At 33.2% G+C, this 22,865-nt stretch overlaps 1 protein-coding gene across 4 annotated transcripts in view; it reads left to right on the top strand.

Annotated features, from left to right (window-relative positions):
* Positions 1–22,865, top strand: part of LOC127702509 (E3 ubiquitin-protein ligase rnf213-alpha-like) — a 333,395-nt gene that overhangs the window by 253,890 nt on the left and 56,640 nt on the right. For all 4 annotated transcript variants that reach the window (XM_052206722.1, XM_052206719.1, XM_052206721.1 and 1 more), the window contains 13 exons: positions 313–375; positions 717–826; positions 2,074–2,214; positions 4,469–4,631; positions 9,380–9,456; positions 9,910–10,042; positions 10,460–10,567; positions 11,424–11,509; positions 14,940–15,137; positions 15,557–15,683; positions 17,068–17,241; positions 17,591–17,727; positions 19,824–20,028. In XM_052206722.1, the coding sequence (XP_052062682.1) occupies positions 313–375; positions 717–826; positions 2,074–2,214; positions 4,469–4,631; positions 9,380–9,456; positions 9,910–10,042; positions 10,460–10,567; positions 11,424–11,509; positions 14,940–15,137; positions 15,557–15,683; positions 17,068–17,241; positions 17,591–17,727; positions 19,824–20,028 (1,722 nt within the window). The remainder of the gene's footprint in view (positions 1–312; positions 376–716; positions 827–2,073; positions 2,215–4,468; positions 4,632–9,379; positions 9,457–9,909; positions 10,043–10,459; positions 10,568–11,423; positions 11,510–14,939; positions 15,138–15,556; positions 15,684–17,067; positions 17,242–17,590; positions 17,728–19,823; positions 20,029–22,865) is intronic.

Raw genomic sequence — 22,865 nt, forward strand, 5'->3', positions numbered from 1 at the left:
AATATATGTTAGAAAACTTGGCAGGAAATAGCGTAGCATTTATAGGTCACTGTACGGCCTTCAATAATGAGCTTTTATTTTTAATTTCATTCAACTGAATTTACAATAGCTGGCAAAACTCAAGAAGTAACAGTATCGTTTGTATAATTAGCTTTTCAGGGGAAATTTATCTATACATGTATATTTAGCAGAATTGAATCTACGTTTTCTTAGTTCATACTGAGCCAGTGTTACCAGCTCACGAAAAAGTAAAACCAATTTTATCATTATCTCTATCAAAGTACAATTCAATTTATAAATATGTTTTTATAGACCTTACATCCACTCCTTGAAGATGGTTGCCCTGACGATGAAGAACCAGCAGACTATAAAAAGGTAAATTGTGTTTACTGATTCCTAAATACAGATCAATTGACAAAAACCAAACTGTGTACTTAATTCATCAATAGTTTCAATCCCTCCCAAAAAACAAAGTTCAATACTTTCGAATAAAATATTCCAAACCTTTAATGATATACATAATTGACAAATTATTGTACAATATAAAAATAAGGAGATGTGGTATGATTGCCAATGAGACAACTATCCACCAAAGTTGAAATGAAGTGGATGCAAGCTCATTTAGTATTTTAGCAGGCAACATATTGAAGCAAATGCCAAAAAATAATTGCTATCTACTTTCTAGGCATATGATATATTTCTTTTAATACTTGCAGGTTGCCTTCATTGGTATATCAAACTGGGCCCTGGATCCAGCTAAAATGAATCGTGGTATCCTAGTACAGAGAGAAGTTCCTGATATCACAGAACTCATTGAAAGTGCAAAGTATGTAAACACTTTTATGTAATTTATTAGTAAAGTATAACCTAATCTCTATTTGGTTGTCATTATTGAAAAAAACGATGTTCCGGTAAAATTTTGAAGTTAAAAAAAACAAAATTGGCTACCTCAAAGCACTAGTGATTGTTGTATTAGGTTAATAGTTCAAGTGTTGCAGATTGAAAATAACAATAACTTCTATTTGAACATAACTTAAAAGTACTATAAAGAATCATTAACAAAATAGTAGCAACAATTGCCGGCTGATGAAATAATGTAACTTTACAACACAATTCTTGTTATAGAAAATCTAAAGTGAAAGTAGAAGCAAACTACATGTATTTATAACATTGAAGCTCTGGGGCTTAAGAAAAATTATGAAGCAGAAAACTGTATTCTAATCATGCCTATTATCTTAACATTTAGCATTTCATCTATGTGCCTAAAGAAACCTTTCAAATTGCTAGGGGAGCATCGGTGGCCATGTGGTCTTAGGAGTTCAACTACTGTATCACTAGCCTGTCAACACTGAGGTCATGAGTTTGAGTCCCACATGAGGTGTGTTTGACTCCAATTTAATTAACTAGGATTGTCAGTGTTCCTACAAAAGGGTTCCTCCACCAATAACAAATGACAGACAACAGTGCTGACAGTGGTGTTAAACACCAAATCAATCAATCAAATGTCTGGTTAATCATTGTCTCAAGTGGCTTCTTTTTTGTAGCTTAAGATGTGTAAAGTATTTGTATTGTGTAAAACAAATTTCTGAATATAACTTCTTTATGTGTATCAAAGGTCAAGGTCATCAATTATAAGGATTTTATGGTAAACTTGATTGGGAATACTAATTATTCCAAATAAAAATTTAAATGGAGCTCTTGAGTTTATGTAAGAGTTAGATTACATTATTTCATCAGCTGGATTACAGCTCTTCATCTTTTTAGTAAGCTTTGGATTTTCAAATATTTAGACCTTGAGCATCACTGAAGAGACATTTATTGTCGAAATGTGCATCTGGTGCAGAAAAATTGGTTCCGTTAATGTTATTATTAGACAGAGCAACATTTAGATATCAATCAGATTTCTTTTGTGTAATGCTGTATTGAAGCTCTTTTTTTGGAATCTCCATTGTGGTATTTAAATGTAGCTGTACCAAAGAAACAAGGTTTTTCCTAGGTGAAAATTTGAAGTTTTCTTGTTATCCCATCTTAGAATAAACTTTATGTTTAATGAAAAATGAAATTTATTATTAGAGGGATTTGTACTACAAAGAAACAGAAAGTATTGAAATACATAGACCCAATGATACCCCCAATGGCTGATTCTTATTTGGCATTGTTTAAAGAGGCTTCCACAGAGATGAGAGAATTCTTTGGTCTTCGAGACTTTTACAGGTAAATATGACCAACTGTCTTAACCTTGTGTTTTTGTAATTCATTTTGTTATATTGATTTGCTGGATAGAAGCTGTACACAGTGGTTTGGCCACTGATTAATTTCTGCTCTGGCACTATGACAAAAAGGAATGAAAATCTTAAGCTACTGATATTAAAAGGATGCATAATACTCAATATATATGAATAAAAGTAACAGAAAGCAAATATATAGTTTGTTGCTTTTTATGCATTGGATTTTTAAGTACCAAAATTGATATCCATTGTAAAAATTGATAAAGATTTCAACAAAAAGTGAGCAACATTTTAACAATAAGATAAGAGTGTTGCTCATAGAAGTGGAAAGGAAAAAATTGAAAATGAACAAATATGTATTTTTTTATACCCCAACTCTAGGAGTGAGGGCTGTATTTCATCATCTTGTATGTCCATCCAACAAATATTTATTTTTTATACCCCCTCTAGGAGTGAGGGCTGTATTTCATCACCTTGTATGTCCATCCAACAAATGTTTATTTTTTATACCCCTCTAGGAGTGAGGGCTGTATTTCATCACCTTGTATGTCCATCCAACAAATGTTTATTTTTTATACCCCCTCTAGGAGTGAGGGCTGTATTTCATCACCTTGTATGTTCATCCAACAAATTTTTATTTTTTTATACCCCCTTTAGGAGTGAGGGCTGTATTTCATCACCTTGTATGTCCATCCAACAAATGTTTATTTTTTATATCCTAACTCTAGGAGTGAGGGCTGTATTTCATCACCTTTTATGTCCATCCAACAAATGTTTATTTTTTATACCCCCTCTAGGAGTGAGGGCTGTATTTCATCACCTTGTATATCCATCCAACAAATGTTTATTTTTTATACCCCCTCTAGGAGTGAGGGCTGTATTTCATCACCTTGTATGTCCATCCAACAAATGTTTATTTTTTATACCCCCTCTAGGAGTGAGGGCTATATTTCATCACCTTGTATGTCCATCCAACAAATGTTTATTTTTTATACCCCCTCTAGGAGTGAGGGCTCTATTTCATCACCTTGTATGTCCATCCAACAAATATTTATTTTTTATATCCCAACTCTAGGAGTGAGGGCTGTATTCCATCACCTTGTATGTCCATCCAACAAATGTTTATTTTTTATATCCCAACTCTAGGAGTGAGGGCTCTATTTCATCACCTTGTATGTCCATCCAACAAATATTTATTTTTTATATCCCAACTCTAGGAGTGAGGGCTGTATTCCATCACCTTGTATGTCCATCCAACAAATGTTTATTTTTTATATCCCAACTCTAGGAGTGAGGGCTCTATTTCATCACCTTGTATGTCCATCCAACAAATATTTATTTTTTATATCCCAACTCTAGGAGCGAGGGCTGTATTCCATCACCTTGTATGTCCATCCAACAAATATTTATTTTGTATACCCCCTCTAGGAGTGAAGGCTGTATTCCATCACCTTGTATGTCCAACCAACAAATGTTTATTTTTTATATCCCAACTCTAGGAGTGAGGGCTGTATTCCATCACCTTGTATGTCCATCCAACAAATGTTTATTTTTTATATCCCAACTCTAGGAGTGAGGGCTCTATTTCATCACCTTGTATGTCCATCCAACAAATATTTATTTTTTATATCCCAACTCTAGGAGCGCGGGCTGTATTCCATCACCTTGTATGTCCATCCAACAAATATTTATTTTGTATACCCCCTCTAGGAGTGAAGGCTGTATTCCATCACCTTGTATGTCCATCAAACAAATGTTTATTTTTTATATCCCAACTCTAGGAGTGGGAGCTATATTGCACCACCTTGTATGTCCATCCAACAAATATTTATTTTTATACCCCCTCTAGGAGTGAGGGCTGTATTCCATCACCTTGTATGTCCATCAAACAAATGTTTATTTTTTATATCCCAACTCTAGGAGTGGGAGCTATATTGCACCACCTTGTATGTCCATCCAACAAATGTTTTGTCACACTTTTCTCAGGCACTACTGAACAGAATGACTTCATATCTGGTAAGTAGCTTGACTGTGTTGAATTGTAAGGTGTGATCTGTCAGGCACATTCTCCCTGTTTTCTGATACATTGAAGTTTTTAATATGTTCAATGATCATTATCTCACCTCCTATACATTTCTAGGAATATCGTTGGTAAAAAGTGAACTTCCAATTTTCCCAATACTTTGAATTACGAGTTGGAATATGCTTAGCACAACAACAAATGAATTCTTTTTTTTTAGTTTACTGAAGATGTTATATGGCTTTGTGTCAGAATCAAAGAGGAAGCCAACATGGTTCCAAATAAAGCATTCCATACTGAGAAATTTTGGAGGATTAGAGAATGTAAAACCAGTTGACATTTTCAGCAAAAAATTGTCACATCTAGTGGACAAATATGATAAGGTATTTAGACTAAAAAGATGTAATTTTCTAATTTGCACAAAACTGATCCAATTCCAGAGAATTTAATTGAAGAACAATGGGAATTTTCATTCTGAGAAGGGTTCTTCTGGATTCGCAATATTGCAGAAAATAATTGTTACTCATGGTATAGTAAAATCATACTACACATGTAAATATGCTTTACTTTCAACACATAAAATTTTCCATTTTATATGAATATATATATATATATAATGACTAAAGTACAGACAAAGTATACATACCCCTCTACCAAGAAATTTGTTTTCCATGCACACGTATAAAAATTGCGGTTTTTATCCAACGCAATCATAGGTTTGAACGTTGATTTTCAATTTAGACCTGTTTATATTTTTTCCTTTGGGCTTGTATTATATTTGCCTTCGGGTTTATATGATCCGTTCATCCTATTTCGACTCTTCAAAATTCAAGAGTCTATCCTAAATTGAGGTAAATTATATGGTCTTCCAAATACCGTTTCGATTCCTAACATCACTGAAGAGACATTAGGTAGCAATACACAGTTAGAAGTTTAGTTTCGCATTATGGCCATGGTGAATTTTTAAAATATGAAAGTTTTTGTACAATAAAATTGATTTTTAGATAATTGAAGAATAATACAGCCTTCTTAGTGGATTTATATGAACATTTAGATTGTTTTTAGCATGTTTTATAGGCCATTTTTCTGTTTGACAGTCCGTATTTTCCTATCCGTACCGCCCATATGTCCATAAATTATTGTAGTGTTTATCAACAAAGATTTTGCGCTCGATCTTTTCAATTCAATTTTATGGAAAAACGAGCAGAAATGCATATGATTTTTTTTGGACCTCTTGATGGATATATGTCTATGAATTCAGGAAAGGTATCACTGTAATTAATTGAAATTTTCCTTTGGACCAAATTTTGGAGACTTTTGTGACATGTTCACCCCCTTTTTTTGCAATATTTTGTATCAAAGAAATGCAGATTGTTGCCATGGTTACTCCCAAAAGAGATTATATTTCACCATTATAACCATTAGAAATCAAATCTATGGAAGATTTTCTTCCTATAAATATACACATGCATAACTCAAATATTAAGCCTTATTTGTTAGAAAGGAAGGGAAAGAGGGTGTTTAAAAATTATGAGTGTCAATTTTAAGTTTTTTTCCTAACTGTGTATTGCTACCTTATGGCATTTGACAAAGCACAGAATTGCTTATTTTTAGACAAATCATACCACAAATCTATTGATATTTAGATTATAGATACAATTCTAAGGGAGAAACATCTTTTAGTATGACAATATATGTTAGTTTTGTTGTTTATTGTCCTTAGCAACCAATATAGACATTTTGACACAAAGACTTGGTTCGGTCATAAATTGATACTTTATTGGCTACCCCTTGGAAAAGAAACAATGCGCGTTATGTAGAAACCTCAGAAGAGAACGCTTTATATTTTTTCATGCGACTAAATCAAATTTATTATTTTAGCAAGTATAAAGTCACAATTTAGCATGAATTAAGTCTAAATTTGTTCCCGCTGTTATAAATTAATTCAGTATTTGCTAAATTTTAACCGAGTCTTTGGTATGCTAATACACAACAAAATTGACATTCTAAAGCCTTAAAATAGCTTTAACTTGTAAAATTTGTCTACTGTTAGGTTAATTTAAGTTTTTAAACAAGAAAAGACAAGCACAGAAGGTATAGTTTTAGAAATTTGACTAAAAAAGGAGAATTTACACTTTGACATGGCATGTTTCACCAAATCACTTTTTTGTTGCATTTCAATGTCAACTGCTAACCTTCATAAAATATTTATTTCTGAACCAATTTTCAAAACTAGCAGGCCAATTTGCTCGTTTAAGCTAGCAGAACACAGAAATCCATTTAAAATGGAATTGGAAAAAAAAATGTTTTTCCTTAAGGTAGCAATACACAGTTAGAAGTTTAGTTTCGCATTATGGCCATGGTGAATTTTTTAAATATGAAAGTTTTTGTACAATAAAATTGATTTTTAGATAATTGAAGAATAATGTAGCCTTCTTAGTGGGTTTATATGAACATTTAGATTGTTTTTAGCATGTTTTATAGGCCATTTTTCTGTTTGACAGTCCGTATTTTCCTATCCGTACCGCCCATATGTCCATAAATTATTGTAGTGTTTATCAACAAAGATTTTGCGCTCGATCTATTCAATTCAATTTTATGGAAAAACGAGCAGAAATGCATATGATTTTTTTTGAACCTCTTGATAGATATATGTCTATGGATTCAGGAAAGGTATCACTGTAATTAATTGAAATTTTCCTTTGGACCAAATTTTGGAGACTTTTGTGACATGTTCACCCCCTTTTTTTTGGCAATATTTTGTATCAAAGAAATGCAGATTGTTGCCATGGTTACTCCCAAAAGAGATTATATTTCACCATTATAACCATTAGAAATCAAATCTATGGAAGATTTTCTTCCTATAAATATACACATGCATAACACAAATATTAAGCCTTATTTGTTAGAACGGAAGGGAAAGAGGGTGTTTAAAAATTATGAGTGTCAATTTTAAGTTTTTTTCCTAACTGTGTATAGCTACCTTAATTGTCGAAATTCGGATATGGTGTACTAATTTTTGCACCTTTTTGTTTGGGGTATACCATCTTTTCCGCAAGTTTATTGTTTTCGGTTTGGTATTAAATTAATAGTTAAGATCCATTTTGTTACATCTGGTGATCCGTTTATTTGGGAATCGCCAATGGCAGTCAGCAGGGTTTAAGAACATCCGTTGTTCGACCTGCTAGTCAAATGCGTTTGTTAATAATATACTTTTTCACTTTTTTTGGTCTTTTGGAAAATGTTGTTTGTGCTGTATTTAGACCCCTCTACCAAGAAATTTGTTTTGCATGCACACCTATAAAAATTGCGGTTTTTATCCAACACAATCATAGCTTTGAATGCTGTTTTCAATTTAGACTTGCATATGTATATTACATATGGTGTAGCATTCTCTTGTTTTCATTGAATATTACGATCACGTGTTTCAAATAATATTTTATATATCTGAAGCCTTGATTCTATTTTTAAGTATATTGACGCTATGTTTCTATTTATACGTATATTGACGGTCAATATTAAAAATCTGTGGTGTCACACATATCAAATAACAAGTCCATATATAACGTATTGACCTCGTCAAAAGTCCATAATTGATAATAAATATATATATATATGTAGGACTCAAATCTATGGTGAGTTCCAGATGTATGGCAGATTTCAAATCTATGGCAAATATGACCCCACAAATGCTGTACAAATCATAATCTATGGCAGATTTTGAAATTGCATTATTTCAAACAAAAAAAGTAAACTATATTGCCACAATTAAATAACGTCATATTACTTTGTCATCATGGATGTGAGTATTTTTTTTTTTGGCCAACAACATAGGAAACATGTTTTAGACAAGAAAACGACATGAAGAAAACTATAAAAATAAATTTGAAACGATTTGCATCATAAAATTTTTGGCCCTATGCTGGTTTATTAAAATTTTTTATCACTATGGGACTCTTTAAAATAGATTAGGAAACTAGAAAATTTGCCATAGATTTGGATTCTAAAAAATCTGCCATAGATCTGGAAACCTCCATGGATGCAAGTCCTACATATATATATTATATATATGTAAGACTCTGAACCGAGATGGTACTCCAAACTGCGATGGTCATGCTGATCGGATGGTTTGACGCTGTAGTGGGTTTTAATCACACTGGAGTGCTATGGTGGGATTATGAAGTTTTCTTGCTGATAGCTACTCCGAAGTGCGATGGTGGTAATGCTGGAGTGTGATGGATTACATAAATAAATGTTCAATGTTTTTTCATGTTCACATGTCAATGTAGAAGTCAATTTGTTTGTTGGAAGTAGCTTTTTAGTATTTTTAAAGTAAAACATGGAGAGTATAATCTGTTTAATTTAAAACAGTCATGGTTGGAGGCATTTTATAGCCGACTATAAGGTATGGGTTTTTCTCATTGTTGAAGGCTGTATGGTTGCCTGATAATTGCTTACTTACATCCACTTCATTTGAACTTCGGTGGATAGTTGTCTCATTGGCAATCATACCACATCTCCTAACTTTAATGTTAGATACAAATAGTCATTGTATTTCCAGTCCTAACTGTAACGTTGTAGTGTATTTTGTAAGTAGCTTAAGACAAAAAACCAATAGTTCATATAATCATTCTAATATTGACCACTATAGACACTACATTAAAGGTTATTTTCCTTAAAACCATACTAAATGCAATGACTGAAAAACATGGTAGTTGTTTGAAATGCAAATTCTGCTTGATTAGTCAGAACAGAATAAAATATGCGAAAAAATTTCTACAACTGCTGTCAAAAGAACAGGGAGCAAGATGGTTTTTACTGCAAATGGAGAAAATATTGAATGTTTGGTATTTATACTAACATTAGTAGATTTTAAACTAGCCATCATTGATCATGGGTCTTATAAACCATTGCACATCAGTGAAAGGACCATCGCACTTCAGCGTCTTCTGAGTCCTACATATATATATATACATTGAAATATTCACCATATACTTTCCAGGAATACCTTGAAAATAATCTGTAATAATTTTCTGTCAAATTAGATCTGGAAAATTTGACGTTTAACAATAAAGTTAATTTCAATATCTGTGATACCATCTGTGTTATAACTGTTATGTGATATTTCCAGCAAAGAAAAAATGATCCAGATTGTACACCAGCAGGAATGATCCAGGCGTGTCTGACAGGTGAAGACACATCTATTAGGTATATTTATATATCAGATCAAAGGAGATGTGGGATATACATCAATGTGATACAACAGAAAACCATTAAGATATCCATTTGTATATCCAAAATTTTATTTTTTTTACAATAAACAGTGCTCCCTCCCTTGCTGTATTGCCCCTCCTTAAACCGCCTTATGACTTTTCATGTAGTAAAATCAATCAGCATCCACTAAATAAAGGTGACCCTGACTCTCATCTTACAATTCACTGAATTGTGAGTCTGTTAGTAGTTTTTTGTATACTTTGTTGACTTTCAATGAAGATGTATTTACTGCAGTCTGGTGCATTCACATCAAAAGTCAGTCAATATGAAATTTACTTTGTCCAAAGAGACTTTACAATCATAGGTTACTATATGTTAATCAGTGTCTGGTAACAGCTGTTGAATATTGTATTGGTCAGCCTTCATTTTTGCCCTTTTTTTTCCCAGTGAAACCAGATACCTGTTACTGCTGACAGAGAACTATGGAGCCCTGACAATACTACAACAGAAAATATTTACCATGGAGAATGCCGTTGTTATATTTGGAAGCAGTTTTCCCAGTGATCAAGAATATACACAGGTATGTCTTAATCATGAATTTGCTGCAAAGGTGTAGGGGTATTTTTGCTCCTTTTCCTCATCTTGATCAGTATCCTTAATGGGCCCTATTGTGAGGGACATGATTAACAATTATGAACAAAAATCTCGCCATAGTGATATGAGACATTTTACTACTTTAAAGAATGATTATGCTTAACCATTAGAGTTGTTTTAAAGAGCAGAGAAACATAGAATAAACATGTATGGAGTTATGTAATGTTTGCAAAGAACTGACTTGACACAGAAATGAAGGATACCATAGATACAGTTAAATCTGCTTCATATATTGAAATGGACAATGAGGGTTTAAATTTTACACAGTCTTAACTTGCATTCTAATCTTGCAAATTTTGTAAGTGAATCGTCGTGTATATTATACAGAAAGAATTTGTTTTAGGTGTGTAGAAATATAAACCGTATCAAAGTTTGTATGGAGACTGGGAGTACTGTTATCCTGTTGAACTTGGAGAATCTATATGAAAGTCTTTATGATGCTCTGAATCAGGTAAAATCTGTTTCATAGAAGAAGAAAAAAGGGTTTGTATATTGAAATTAAAGCTGATATAAAAATCTAAACAATTATAAGGACTGTATTGGTTGTCAAGTGAATATTTATTTTCTTCCCAAAAATCCTGATAAAAGTTCTGTGAGTTCACATTACGAGGTTTACACAAAGAAGAACAAAAAAGTGGAAAGTTTGAATCCTGGATCAAGGTGTACATAGTCATACCGTAATTAATTGACAAAATATTTAGTATAACTTAATTTTTGCGCCCGTCCCAAGTCAGGAGCCTCTGGCCTTTGTTAGTCTTGTATGTTTTTTAATTTTAGTTCTTTTATATGTTTTGGAGTTTAGTATGACGTCCATTTTCACTGAACTAGTACACAATTTTATTTAGGGGCCAGCTGAGGACCACCTCCGGGTGCGGGACTTTATCGCTGCGTTGAAGACCCATTGTGGCCTTCGGCTGTTGTCTACTCTTTGGTCGGGTTGTTGTCTCTTTGACATATTCCCCATTTCCATTCTCAATTTTATTTAAGACAGTAAAACTAAAAAAAAAAAAGATAACAACAAAAGACACCTAAAAAGTAAGGTGAAAGATACCAAAGGGACATTCAAACTCATTAGTTGACAATGTCATGGAAGAATGACGAAAAAATGATTAAAAGATAAACATCAGTATACAAAACACAGCATAGAAACCTAAAGACTGAGCAACACGAACCCCAACAAAAGTGATCTGAGGTGTTCCTGAAGGGTAAGCAGATCCTGCTCCACTTTTGGCACCCATGGTGTTTAATAAATAAAAATATTTATTGAATTTCTAAGTATATATATTAAAAATTCTTGTACATTACAGTATTATGTAGAGTTTGGAGGAGAGAGATATGTAGACTTAGGTCTTGGTTCACATCGAGTGAAATGTAGAGTACACAGAAAGTTCAGGTAAATATTTTTTTTATGCTCTGCAACTGAAAGTTGATGGGCATATTGTTTTACCCTGTCCTTCAGTCCGTCCTCCCTTCTGTCCGTCCCATTATGTGTATATAGTTATTCCAGATAACTCCTCCTACAGTTTGAATGCTAGGAAGTTTTCACTTTGCTGGCTGTTTGTACATATATTGAAGGTGAGCATTCAGTGTTTTGATTTTTATTAATATTTGCTCTTTTGGGAGATAGTTGAACTTTGTCATTTTTTGGAGTATTTACTTGCATAAGAAGTGCATATCGTTTCCAGATAACTCACCCTACAGTGAACCATAGACCTATGTGCTCCCATGCTTAACTTTGTTATACCCCCGCCTTAAAAAAGTGGGGTTATACTGTTTTACCTCTGTCTGTCCGTCCATCCATCCATCCATCCATCCGTAAGTCAGTCCTTCCGTCCCATGAATATTTTTCGTCGCATCTTTCTCAGGAACTGCATTACAAGGATTTCTGAAATTTGGGTTCAGGGTTTATATGAGTCAGCTATACCGTGTGATGCGTTTTCAGATTCACCACTCAACAACTTCCTGTTTACCTTATACTTTTAGCGGGGTGGGGGTATCATTAGTGAGCAGTAGCTCACAGATTCACTTGTTTGTTTTAAAATAACACTTTGCATCTGCTTGGGCATCATTTGTGTCTCCCAGACCTAATAATATCTCAAAGAAAGTCCTACATTGACTTTGTTATTATACAGTTACTTCAGAGTGGAGTGCGGGGGCATCACTTTGTCTAGTTTTATATAGTTTTCAGTCTGGAGTAGTTTACAGGGTTTTTTCCAAGCTTCTGATAAGTGGAAGAAATTCAGAAAATAGAGAAAACAATATTAGAGCTGTACTAACAAGTAGCTATGAATTATGAGTGAATTGGTTAAGTTTAAAGATTCTGGCTGTAGTTAAAAAATGGATAATGCAGAAAAATAAAAATAAAAGTGAAATAAAATGTATTTTTACATGCCTTTTTCAGACCTTCTTAAACAATTTTTAATAGAAACCTATATAGCTTTCATTTGAGGTTGTGGTAGAGCTATTAGAAATCAATTTTCTGGCAAAGTCTAAGTTAGAATCTTTTAAATCAGCAGTTGACATGTAATCTTTTCACATGTAAATTAATGCTATTATAGCCGGGTAAAATGGCGTTCCGGCTAAATGGAAATCAAGAAGGAATATTTCGCTCCTTAAACTTTTATTTTAGCAGTCCGGCAAGACCGAACAACAAACTCCGAACCAAATGTAAAGTAACATACAAACAATAACAATATATATAAGCACAAGCAATTAAAGGATTAAGAAGATTAACATATGCCAAATAGAAATAACAATAGATTAGAAGAGTAATTAATGTCCGACACGTATAAGTAAATTATTGTCTAAACTGTTACAGAGAATAAATAATTAAATGAATAGAGTAAATGAATTTAAGTCCTTTGTCCAAGATTATGACACATAATCCGTGTAAAACACTTATGCCTAAATTTACGACAAAGTTCAGAATAATAAAATAAATGCAAAACCTAAATATACATTAAAACAATTGAATAAATAAAATGTTGTTCAAAACTATTTTCACACTGCACAGTCCAAATTGTCCGGTCATATATTCCCGCGGCCCTTGAAGACACGACCCGGGTCTTACTGTTCATCTGAAATTGTTCCGAAATTTTTTTCTGTGGTTGTGGCGTCCTCTGTAACGATAGTTTTGGTTTGGATGATTATCTTCTCTTGTATTTTTCCGAAAATTGTCCAATTCGTCTTCTAGTTTGGTGATTCGATCCCGCATATGTTCTTTATCGCGTTGTAATTGGTATTGCTGGTCGATTGCATCACACCTTTGATCGTAAATCCGAAAATTAGCTTCTTCAAGATCAGTAATGCGTTCCCGTAATTTTTCCATATCTTTTTTATCATCTGCACCTTGTTTTTGAAGTTTTTCTAGATTGCTAACAACACTGGTATGCTTTTGATTTAATTCTTTAAATTTCTTTTCATAGTGTACACTTTTAATTTTGAATTTAACTCTCTCGGAATTCACTCGGTCGTGCCTGAGTCTAACGTTATCTATAAATTCCCTATTATAATCTAAGGTTGGAAAGAAGTCCATCAGTTCAATAGTATTGAGTTCCGCACAAGGAAAAATTGACATAGCTTTCTGTTCTTTGAATTTTCTCATTCTTTCTGCGTCACGACGTAACTTAGATTTCGATTTAACCTTAACAACTTTCACGTCCGGTTGTCTGTGAAAATTACACATTCTGGCGTAATGTCCAAAACTTCTGCACTTATAGCAAAATGACGTTTTTGCTATACATTGTCTAAAATGAAATTGATTATTCACAGTCTTTCCACAAAACTTACATAGGTAGTTGTCCATATGTTGAAAATTTCTTGTCTGAAAGGTAGTTCCATGATCAGACTTCTGGTATCTCCAGTCTCGGCCAAAATTTCTGGTTCTCCGCGTATCCATTTTTCTGTTTGCTGGGGGTTCAGCTTCACAGGTAGAACAAGGTATCCGATAGATGCATTGCCCGGATGTCCTAACACCAGATATAGCCGGGTAAAATGGCGTTCCGGCTAAATGGAAATCAAGAAGGAATATTTCGCTCCTTAAACTTTTATTTTAGCAGTCCGGCAAGACCGAACAACAAACTCCGAACCAAATGTAAAGTAACATACAAACAATAACAATATATATAAGCACAAGCAATTAAAGGATTAAGAAGATTAACATATGCCAAATAGAAATAACAATAGATTAGAAGAGTAATTAATGTCCGACACGTATAAGTAAATTATTGTCTAAACTGTTACAGAGAATAAATAATTAAATGAATAGAGTAAATGAATTTAAGTCCTTTGTCCAAGATTATGACATATAATCCGTGTAAAACACTTATGCCTAAATTTACGACAAAGTTCAGAATAATAAAATAAATGCAAAACCTAAATATACATTAAAACAATTGAATAAATAAAATGTTGTTTAAAACTATTTTCACACTGCACAGTCCAAATTGTCCGGTCATACTATGTTAAACACAATTCTTCAAATAAGAAATTTTTATTGAATTTATTATACAAGGTCAAGTTTGCTATTGAAAAATGTTCAGCCTCACTATACTTTGCTGTATGACTCCGACCCTCTTTGCTTGAAAGTGGCTGTCAATGAAAAAAAAGAAAAAAAGTCACTTGATTTTCTACTGTATCAAGTTCCCACACAAAAAGAAGCTTTTTCAGAATATGATATTATTTTGATTCTCGGTCCAAATATGATCACTTTCACATATTTCAATACGCTGAGGAGTTGTCCCTGCACCTGACAAGTGACAGATAAGCAGTAGTCACTAAAAGGTATCCTTTGCAAATATCAATTGGAATTTTCTCTTACTTAGACTGATTGTAGTAGCAGAGAAACAGATTGTATATGACAAGTTTCCAATTCCACTGATCAATCGTCTGGAGAAACATTTCTTATCATTGAAGACCATGCTGACACCTTCTCTTCTAAAACTAACAGTTAAGTTACAGGAATGGGCACAGCAGTTCTGTGAAGTCAAAGTTCCTATGCATTTGAGATATTATAGGCAAAAGTAAGTGCTTTGTTATTAAATGCATAAGATATTCTGTCCTTCATTTACATTGCAATATATTACAAGGTCTAATGTTTTCAACATAAATTTTTATAGCTCTAAAATAAGAGACAAAATAAATCCGAATTCTTGTATGAATTAAAAGAGATGTAAGATATACAACAATGAGACGAAAACCAAGGGACATTTGAAACTTGTTTGTCATCATGTTTGCATATCCGCAACAATTTCATGAACACCTTATTTGAAGTTTAAAAAAAATAATGTTTTTTTTTTTACAAACTGGTATGAAAAGAAATTTATAATGTGTAAATATATATTCTCTATAATAGGAAAGAAAGCAGACAAATTGGAGATGCTTTTTACAAACTGGTAGGAAAAGAAATTTATAATGTGTAAATATATATTCTCTATAATAGGAAAGAAAGCAGACAAATTGGAGATGCTTTTATGGGTTACCATGACGACACTTGTGCTGCTATTATACAGTACATATATCTTGAAAGAAAGTGTAATGACCAGGCTATACCAGAAATGGAAAATGAGGTATCAAAAGACTTTGTTTTTACTGTATTCATCATTCAAAGTAGTGTTCTATGAGAAAAATACCATAAAACGTCGGAATAATCGCAACTTCATCCCGTTGCAGGCTGTAAAACTTTAATTTTTGTTGTTTTTCAATACCAACTAGGTATCAGATTGATTATAAGACAAAAACGTAGTAGATGACCATATGATTATTTTATATCATCAAAAATAGAAATTTGTGTATCAACAACATATAGTTTTTTTTAAGAAAAATCAATGTATTAAAAATTAGAGATTTAATGATTTTAAGACAAATTTCAGTAGTTTTTTCGCTGACTTTATTTGCTTTCTATACAAATGGTCACCTATTTTGGAAGAATTCAATCAGTAAAATTTCAGATAATAAAAGAGATAAATGCATTATTTTTTCAATTTTCAGTTATTCCAATGTTGTATGCAAACTTTTAGCAAAATCTGTGACATAGCCTACTGTTCCTTTACCTTAGATTAAGAAATAATTCTTTCGTGCCATGCTATATGCTCATTTTAACATGGGCAGGCATTTTATTTGTCAATATCTTTATACCGAGCATTAGTGAGGTGTAAAATGTTGACAAATATAATGCCTACCCATGTTAAAATGAGCATAGAGCATGGCATGAAAGAATTATTTCGATTCTGATAGGAAAATTTAGAATTTAGAAAGGAAGAATGTCATATTAGAATCAGACTCAATTTATTCAAACAAAGTCTTTAGTGATAAATTTTGTAGGCTATTTCATTTCTCTATTACCTGTTTTACTGGAGAGCCCAGCTGCATATCAAATCATTACTTTATAAAAATAAGGAGATGTGGTATGATTGCCAAGGAGACAATTATCCACCAAAGTTCAAATGAAAGGGATATAAGCAATTATAGGCATCTGTACTGCCTTCAACAATGAGAAAAACCCATACCATATAGTTGGCTATAAAAGGCCCTGACATGAAAAATGTGAAACAATTAAATTGAGAAAAATAACGGCCTAATTTATAACAAAACAAATATGACAGACAAGAACAAAAGACAACCACTGAACTACAGTCTCCTGACTTGGGACAGACACATAAAGAATGTGGCGGGTTAAACATGATTGAAGGTGCAAACACTCCCCTAACCTGGGACAGTGGTGTAACATTACAACATAAGAACAAACTATAAAAATCAGTTGAAAAGGGCTTAACTCATCAGATCAATTCAAAGCAGAAAAACATCTAACAAAAACACAGACCAGATGTGGCAGGGTATTTATGCATCCCTCACATCCTTTAATGCTTTTGAATGGTCATTTGCATTTTTAAAAGATTATCTGATATAGCTCTGTTGAGTTACATTTTAACTATAGAAATGTTTTTCTTTTAGATTCTAAAAGATGCAGAAGGTATCCTTTTATGGTGTGCTACACCTGCAGCAGTGCTAGAACTTGAACATGACCATATATCTAACACATACTTCTCAGAACAGCACCATGGAAGTCTGGAAGATTATCTACGTTATAAAGTAACAAATCAACAACAGAAAAACATACATGCTCAGGTTAGACTTACCTAATTAAGAAACACCTGAAAGTGTTTAAAATGGGCAAATTGTGATACTATTTTAAGAAAATCTATAGGACAGGTTTTGAGAAAGAGCATTTAAAAGTCAAATTATTTAAGCTTTTTTGCAATATTTAAGTTCAATCTATACCTTTGTTCCTCTATTTATGCGAAATTGAATTGCTTTATCTCACAGTATTAAAATCACATACATGTATATAATTTTTTTATATTCAAGTGCAGTTCCTTATGCTCAAGTTGCTTTCAAAATTTCACAAAAATCTGCAAGATCACCCATGAACTCTTCAGGTACCCTTTACCATAATGGAGTAAATTTATTTTTTCAGATAACAACAAATTCCAAGTTACTGTCCATAGCAGATATAGATATATTGTGTAGATTTCTACCTATTCTGAGGAAGAATATAGTTTTACTGAATCTTCAGTCATTTGACACAGAACAACAATTCAGTAGACAAATCAAGTATGAGTTAGATATATACTGTTATTTTTACTGGTCTTATATTTTAGCAGGAATATTAAATTGAAGGTTATTTATACAACTCTCTAATTTCAATCTGATCAGAAAAAAAATAAGACTGCCAGAGGCAATCTTTGTTTCTGATTGGTCAATTCTCAAGAATTTCCACTGAAACTACAAGGCAAATTTTAAACTTCAGGGGTTTGATGGATTTGAGGATCCTCTACAAACTATGGTCATTTGATCACTATACAAAATTTCATCATTAAAAGTTGATCTGGTGGCAGACATGGTGGCAATGGTGATACAAAATTCCCACTGAAACTGTATGGAAAATCACATTTTTCATTTTCTCTAGAACTCTTTGGCCAATTTTAACCAGATGTATCAGGAATAACGTATGAAAGGTCTTCATAAAGTTCCATCTTTTGTTTTAATCAGAAGGAAAACATGGCCAGAAGAGGCAATTCCTGATTCTTATTAGCTTTTTTTTATAAAATCTTCTCTTTAATGTTTGCAGATTTCAGGAGTTTGATGATTGGAAGATCCTGTACAAACTTTTGTCTTTTGATTTTTATAAGGAGGTATTCATGATGGTACTGGTGGATCAATTGAAATACCTATGGAAATTTTATCTTTATCTAAAACTGCATAGCCAATTTAAAACAAACTTGGCCTTTATAATATATGGAAGATCCTTTTTAAATTGCATTAGGATTAAAAACATGGATCCAGAGGTCGTCTTTGATTCGGATTGACTAAGTTTTTTCTTTGTTCAAACTAGTCAAACGTTATTAAACATTTGAGGATATTCATTTAATATTGATTGAGTTGGAGACTCTGTGGTTCAGTGACACATGATTTTCTCATTTTTGTTTCGTGTCGACGAAGTCGAAAAAGCGAGACTTAGGTGTGCTGTTTCCTGTGTCGGTGGCAGTGGCAGTGTCAACAATGTATTAGATTGAGATTAGGTCAGTTTATGGGGAACCACTAGTGGTATGTCAATGATATTTGGTATGCAGCTGTATAAGCATTGGCACATATCATTTCCATGGAGATTATTTGGCCCCTGCCCCTCAGTAATGGTCTATTGACTTTAAACTTTTGCTTAGTTTACATGTATTAGTTTGTGATTAGGTCAGTTTAAAGGGGAACCATTAGTAGTAGGTCAATGATATTTTTGTATGCAGATGTATAACCATGAGCACATCTCATTTCCATGGAGATTATTTGGCCCACCCCCTCAGTCATGGTCTATTGACTTTGAATGTTTTGCATAGTTTACATGTTGAAGTTTGTGATTAGATTAGTTTAAGATGAACCACTAATGTTAAGTCAATGATATTTAGTATGCATATGTATTAGCATTGGCAAGTCTCATTTCCATGGAGATTATATGGCTCCACCCCCTCATCATGGTTCATTGACTTTGAAACTTTTACAGAGTTTGTGTTTAGGTTTGTTTAAAGGGAACGACTTATGATAAGTCAATGGTATTTTGTATGCAGTTTTATAAGCATTGGCATTTCTCATTTCCATGGAGGTTATTTGACTCTGTGCCTTCAGTCATGGTAAATTGACTTTGAATGATTTGCATAATTTACATGTTTAAATATTGCCCTTTAAATTTCAACATTTGCATTATACTATTGAAATTACAAAAGGTGAGACATATCTCTGTGTCAACAGTTTATTAATGAATAGTAGAACAGCTGTATTTGGTATATAGAATCATTACAAGGTATACATGTCTGTCAGACAGAGTTCACCTGACCTTGACATCATTTTCATGGTTCATTAATCAATGTTTGTGTTGTGGTAAGGTCAATTTCTAAGTCAATAGGTCAACTATATTTTGTGAATAAAATGTTTGTAAGGTGTACATGTCTGTCTAGCAAGGGCAGTTCATCTGACCTTGACCTCATTTTTTAAATGGATCATTGATAATGTTAAGTCTTATGTAAAACCTGTAGTAACACCTTGATCTTAAGTACTATCTACAGGAAATTCAATCTCGATCAATAAACCAAGCAAGACTTCACAGAGGTTGCTTATTCATAAGTTCATATTACAGTGAAGACTTTCTGATATTTTGATAGGTCATTCTTGGACCAGACTACTTCAGATGACATGTTGTTGATTATACAATGTGATAGTGGTGACCAGAATGGAGACTTAATAGCCTGTGCTAGAAACGCTTTACAGGATGAGCTGCAACAGATACATCACAGAGTGTCTAATATCCATGTTGTGCTCCTTATACAACTCCCAGGCATAGCTGGAGGATGCTTTACAGGATTTCAGGTAAGTTACATCACAATGTAGGGATAATTACAACAGATCCATGACAGAGTGTCTAATATCCATGTTGTCCTCCTTATACAACTCCCAGGCATAGCTGGAGGATGCTTTACAGGATTTCAGGTAAGTTACATCACAATGTAGGGAGAATTACAACAGATCCATGACAGATTGTCCAATATCCATGTTGTCCTCCTTATACAACTCCCAGGCATAGCTGGAGGATGCTTTACAGGATTTCAGGTAAGTTACATCACAATGTAGGGATAATTACAACAGATCCATGACAGAGTGTCTAATATCCATGTTGTCCTCCTTATACAACTCCCAGGCATAGCTGGAGGATGCTTTACAGGATTTCAGGTAAGTTACATCACAATGTAGGGATAATTACAACAGATCCATGACAGATTGTCCAATATCCATGTTGTCCTTCTTATACAACTCCCAGGTATAGCTGGAGGATGCTTCACAGGATTTCAGGTAAGTTACATCACAATGTAGGGAGAATTACAACAGATCCATGACAGAGTGTCTAATATCCATGTTGTCCTCCTTATACAACTCCCAGGCATAGCTGGAGGATGCTTTACAGGATTTCAGGTAAGTTACATCACAATGTAGGGAGAATTACAACAGATCCATGACAGATTGTCCAATATCCATGTTGTCCTCCTTATACAACTCCCAGGTATAGCTGGAGGATGCTTCACAGGATTTCAGGTAAGTTATATCACAATGTAGAGATAACTACAACAGATCCATGACAGAGTGTCTAATATCCATGTTGTCCTCCTTATACAACTCCTAGGTATAGCTGGAGAATGCTTCACAGGATTTAAGGTAAGTTACATCACAATGTAGGGAGAATTACAACAGATCTATTACAGAGTGTCTAATATCCATGTTGTCCTTCTTATACAACTCACAGGTATAGCTGGAGGCTACTTTACATGTTTTCAGATAAGTTAGAGGTTCATTCATTTTAATGTGGTTTATTTATTTCTGTGTGGTTTATTTATGTTAAGTTAGGTTTATTTGTTTCAGTGTGGTTTATTGCGTCTCCCAAACAAAGTTTGGAGACCTTCTTCTTCGTCTTATTGTCCACACCGCTTGTCAGATGAGCATAGAGTTCCACAATATGTTAGACTAACATGTCTAGTGGTGCAATCAGGGTTTTGTTCGTGCAATGGAGTTGATAAAGGGGTACTTTGAGGGGCAAAATGAAAGGAGGGGTTTACTATAGACCCCTATGTGATTTTATTTTCAAATGATTATAACTTGAGAACAGTTAGTGATAGACACATGAGGTCTTAAGTAATGACCATGGGAACATATAGTCTACTAAAAGGTCTAAAGGTCAATGGTCAATTATGACTTTGACCTTTGACCTTGAATTTTTTTTTCAATTTATTCAATAGGGAGAGTCCTTAGGGGTTTATACTTATGGGGATTTGTTTGGGAGACTTCGTAACAGCATCCTGTTACAATCATCTCTTGTTTATTACATTGGGTTTATTCTTTTCAGTGGGGTTTATTCTTTTCAGTGTCATTTATTTATTTCAGTATGGTTTATTACTTTCAGTGTGGTGTATTTATGTCAATAAGTTTTCTTTTCAGTGGGTTTATTTATTTCAGTGTGGTTTATTCACTTCACTGGGTTTATTCATTTCACTGTGGTTTATTTATTTCAGTGGGTTTAATCATTTCAGTGTAGTTTATTTATTTCAGTGTGGTGTATTTTTTTCAGTGGGTTTATTCGTTTCATTGTGGTATATTTATTTAAGTTGGATGATTCATTTCAGTGTGGTTTATTTATTTCAGCATTGTTTAGTAATTTCAGTGTGGTGTATTTATGTCAATAAATTTATTCTTTTCACTGGGTTTATTTATTTCAGTGCATTTTATTTATTTCAGTGGGTTTATTCATTTCAGTGGGTTTAATTATTTCAGTGTAGTTTGTTGTCCCCGACATGGAAATACGGGCATCCGTCCGGTCTTGTTAGCGCTCTCACGTGTACAATTCTTGCCAGATTTTTATGAAACTTATTTCATAGGTTTAATTCAGCAATGTCTTGGACGAGTTTGAAAATCAGTGCCGATCAATAATTCAAAAAAAAATTATGCCCCTTGGAAACATTAATTATATTGAAAATTGCATCGTTAGTGCTCTCATTTGTACAATTCTTGCCAGATTTTTATGAAACTTATATTTTATGAAACTTATATCATAGGTTTATATATGCAATGTCTTGGATGAGTTCGAAAATCAGTGCCGATCAATTATTTTTAAAAGAGTTATGCCCTTTGGAAACATTAATTTTATGGAAAATTGCATCGGTAGCCCTCTCATTTGTACAATTCTTGCCAGATTTTAATGAAACTTATATCATAGGTTTATATTAGCAATGTTTTGAACAAGTTCGAAAATCAGTGTCGATCAATTACTTTTAAAAGAGTTATGCCCCTTGGAAACATTATTTATATGGAGAATTACATTGTTAGCACTCTCATATGTACAATTCTTGCCAGAATGTTATGAAACTTAAATCAGAGGTTTATATTAGCAATGTCTTGGACGAATTCGAAAATCAGTGCCAATCAATAAATTTTAAAAGAATTTTGCCCTTTGGAAATATTAATGATTTGGAAAATTGCCTTATGAGTGCTCTAATGTGTACAACTCAATTTTTATGAAATTTATATTATAGGTTTATATCATTAATGTACTTTAAGAGTTCAAAAATCAGTGCCGATCAATTATTTTTTTTAAAGAGTTATGCTCCTTGAAAATATTGATTATATGGAAAATTGCAATGTTATCGCTCTCATGTGTTCAA

This window comes from Mytilus californianus, unplaced genomic scaffold (genome assembly GCF_021869535.1).
Source record: "Mytilus californianus isolate M0D057914Y unplaced genomic scaffold, xbMytCali1.0.p SCAF_5, whole genome shotgun sequence".
In the NCBI taxonomy this organism is placed as follows: domain Eukaryota; kingdom Metazoa; phylum Mollusca; class Bivalvia; order Mytilida; family Mytilidae; genus Mytilus; species Mytilus californianus.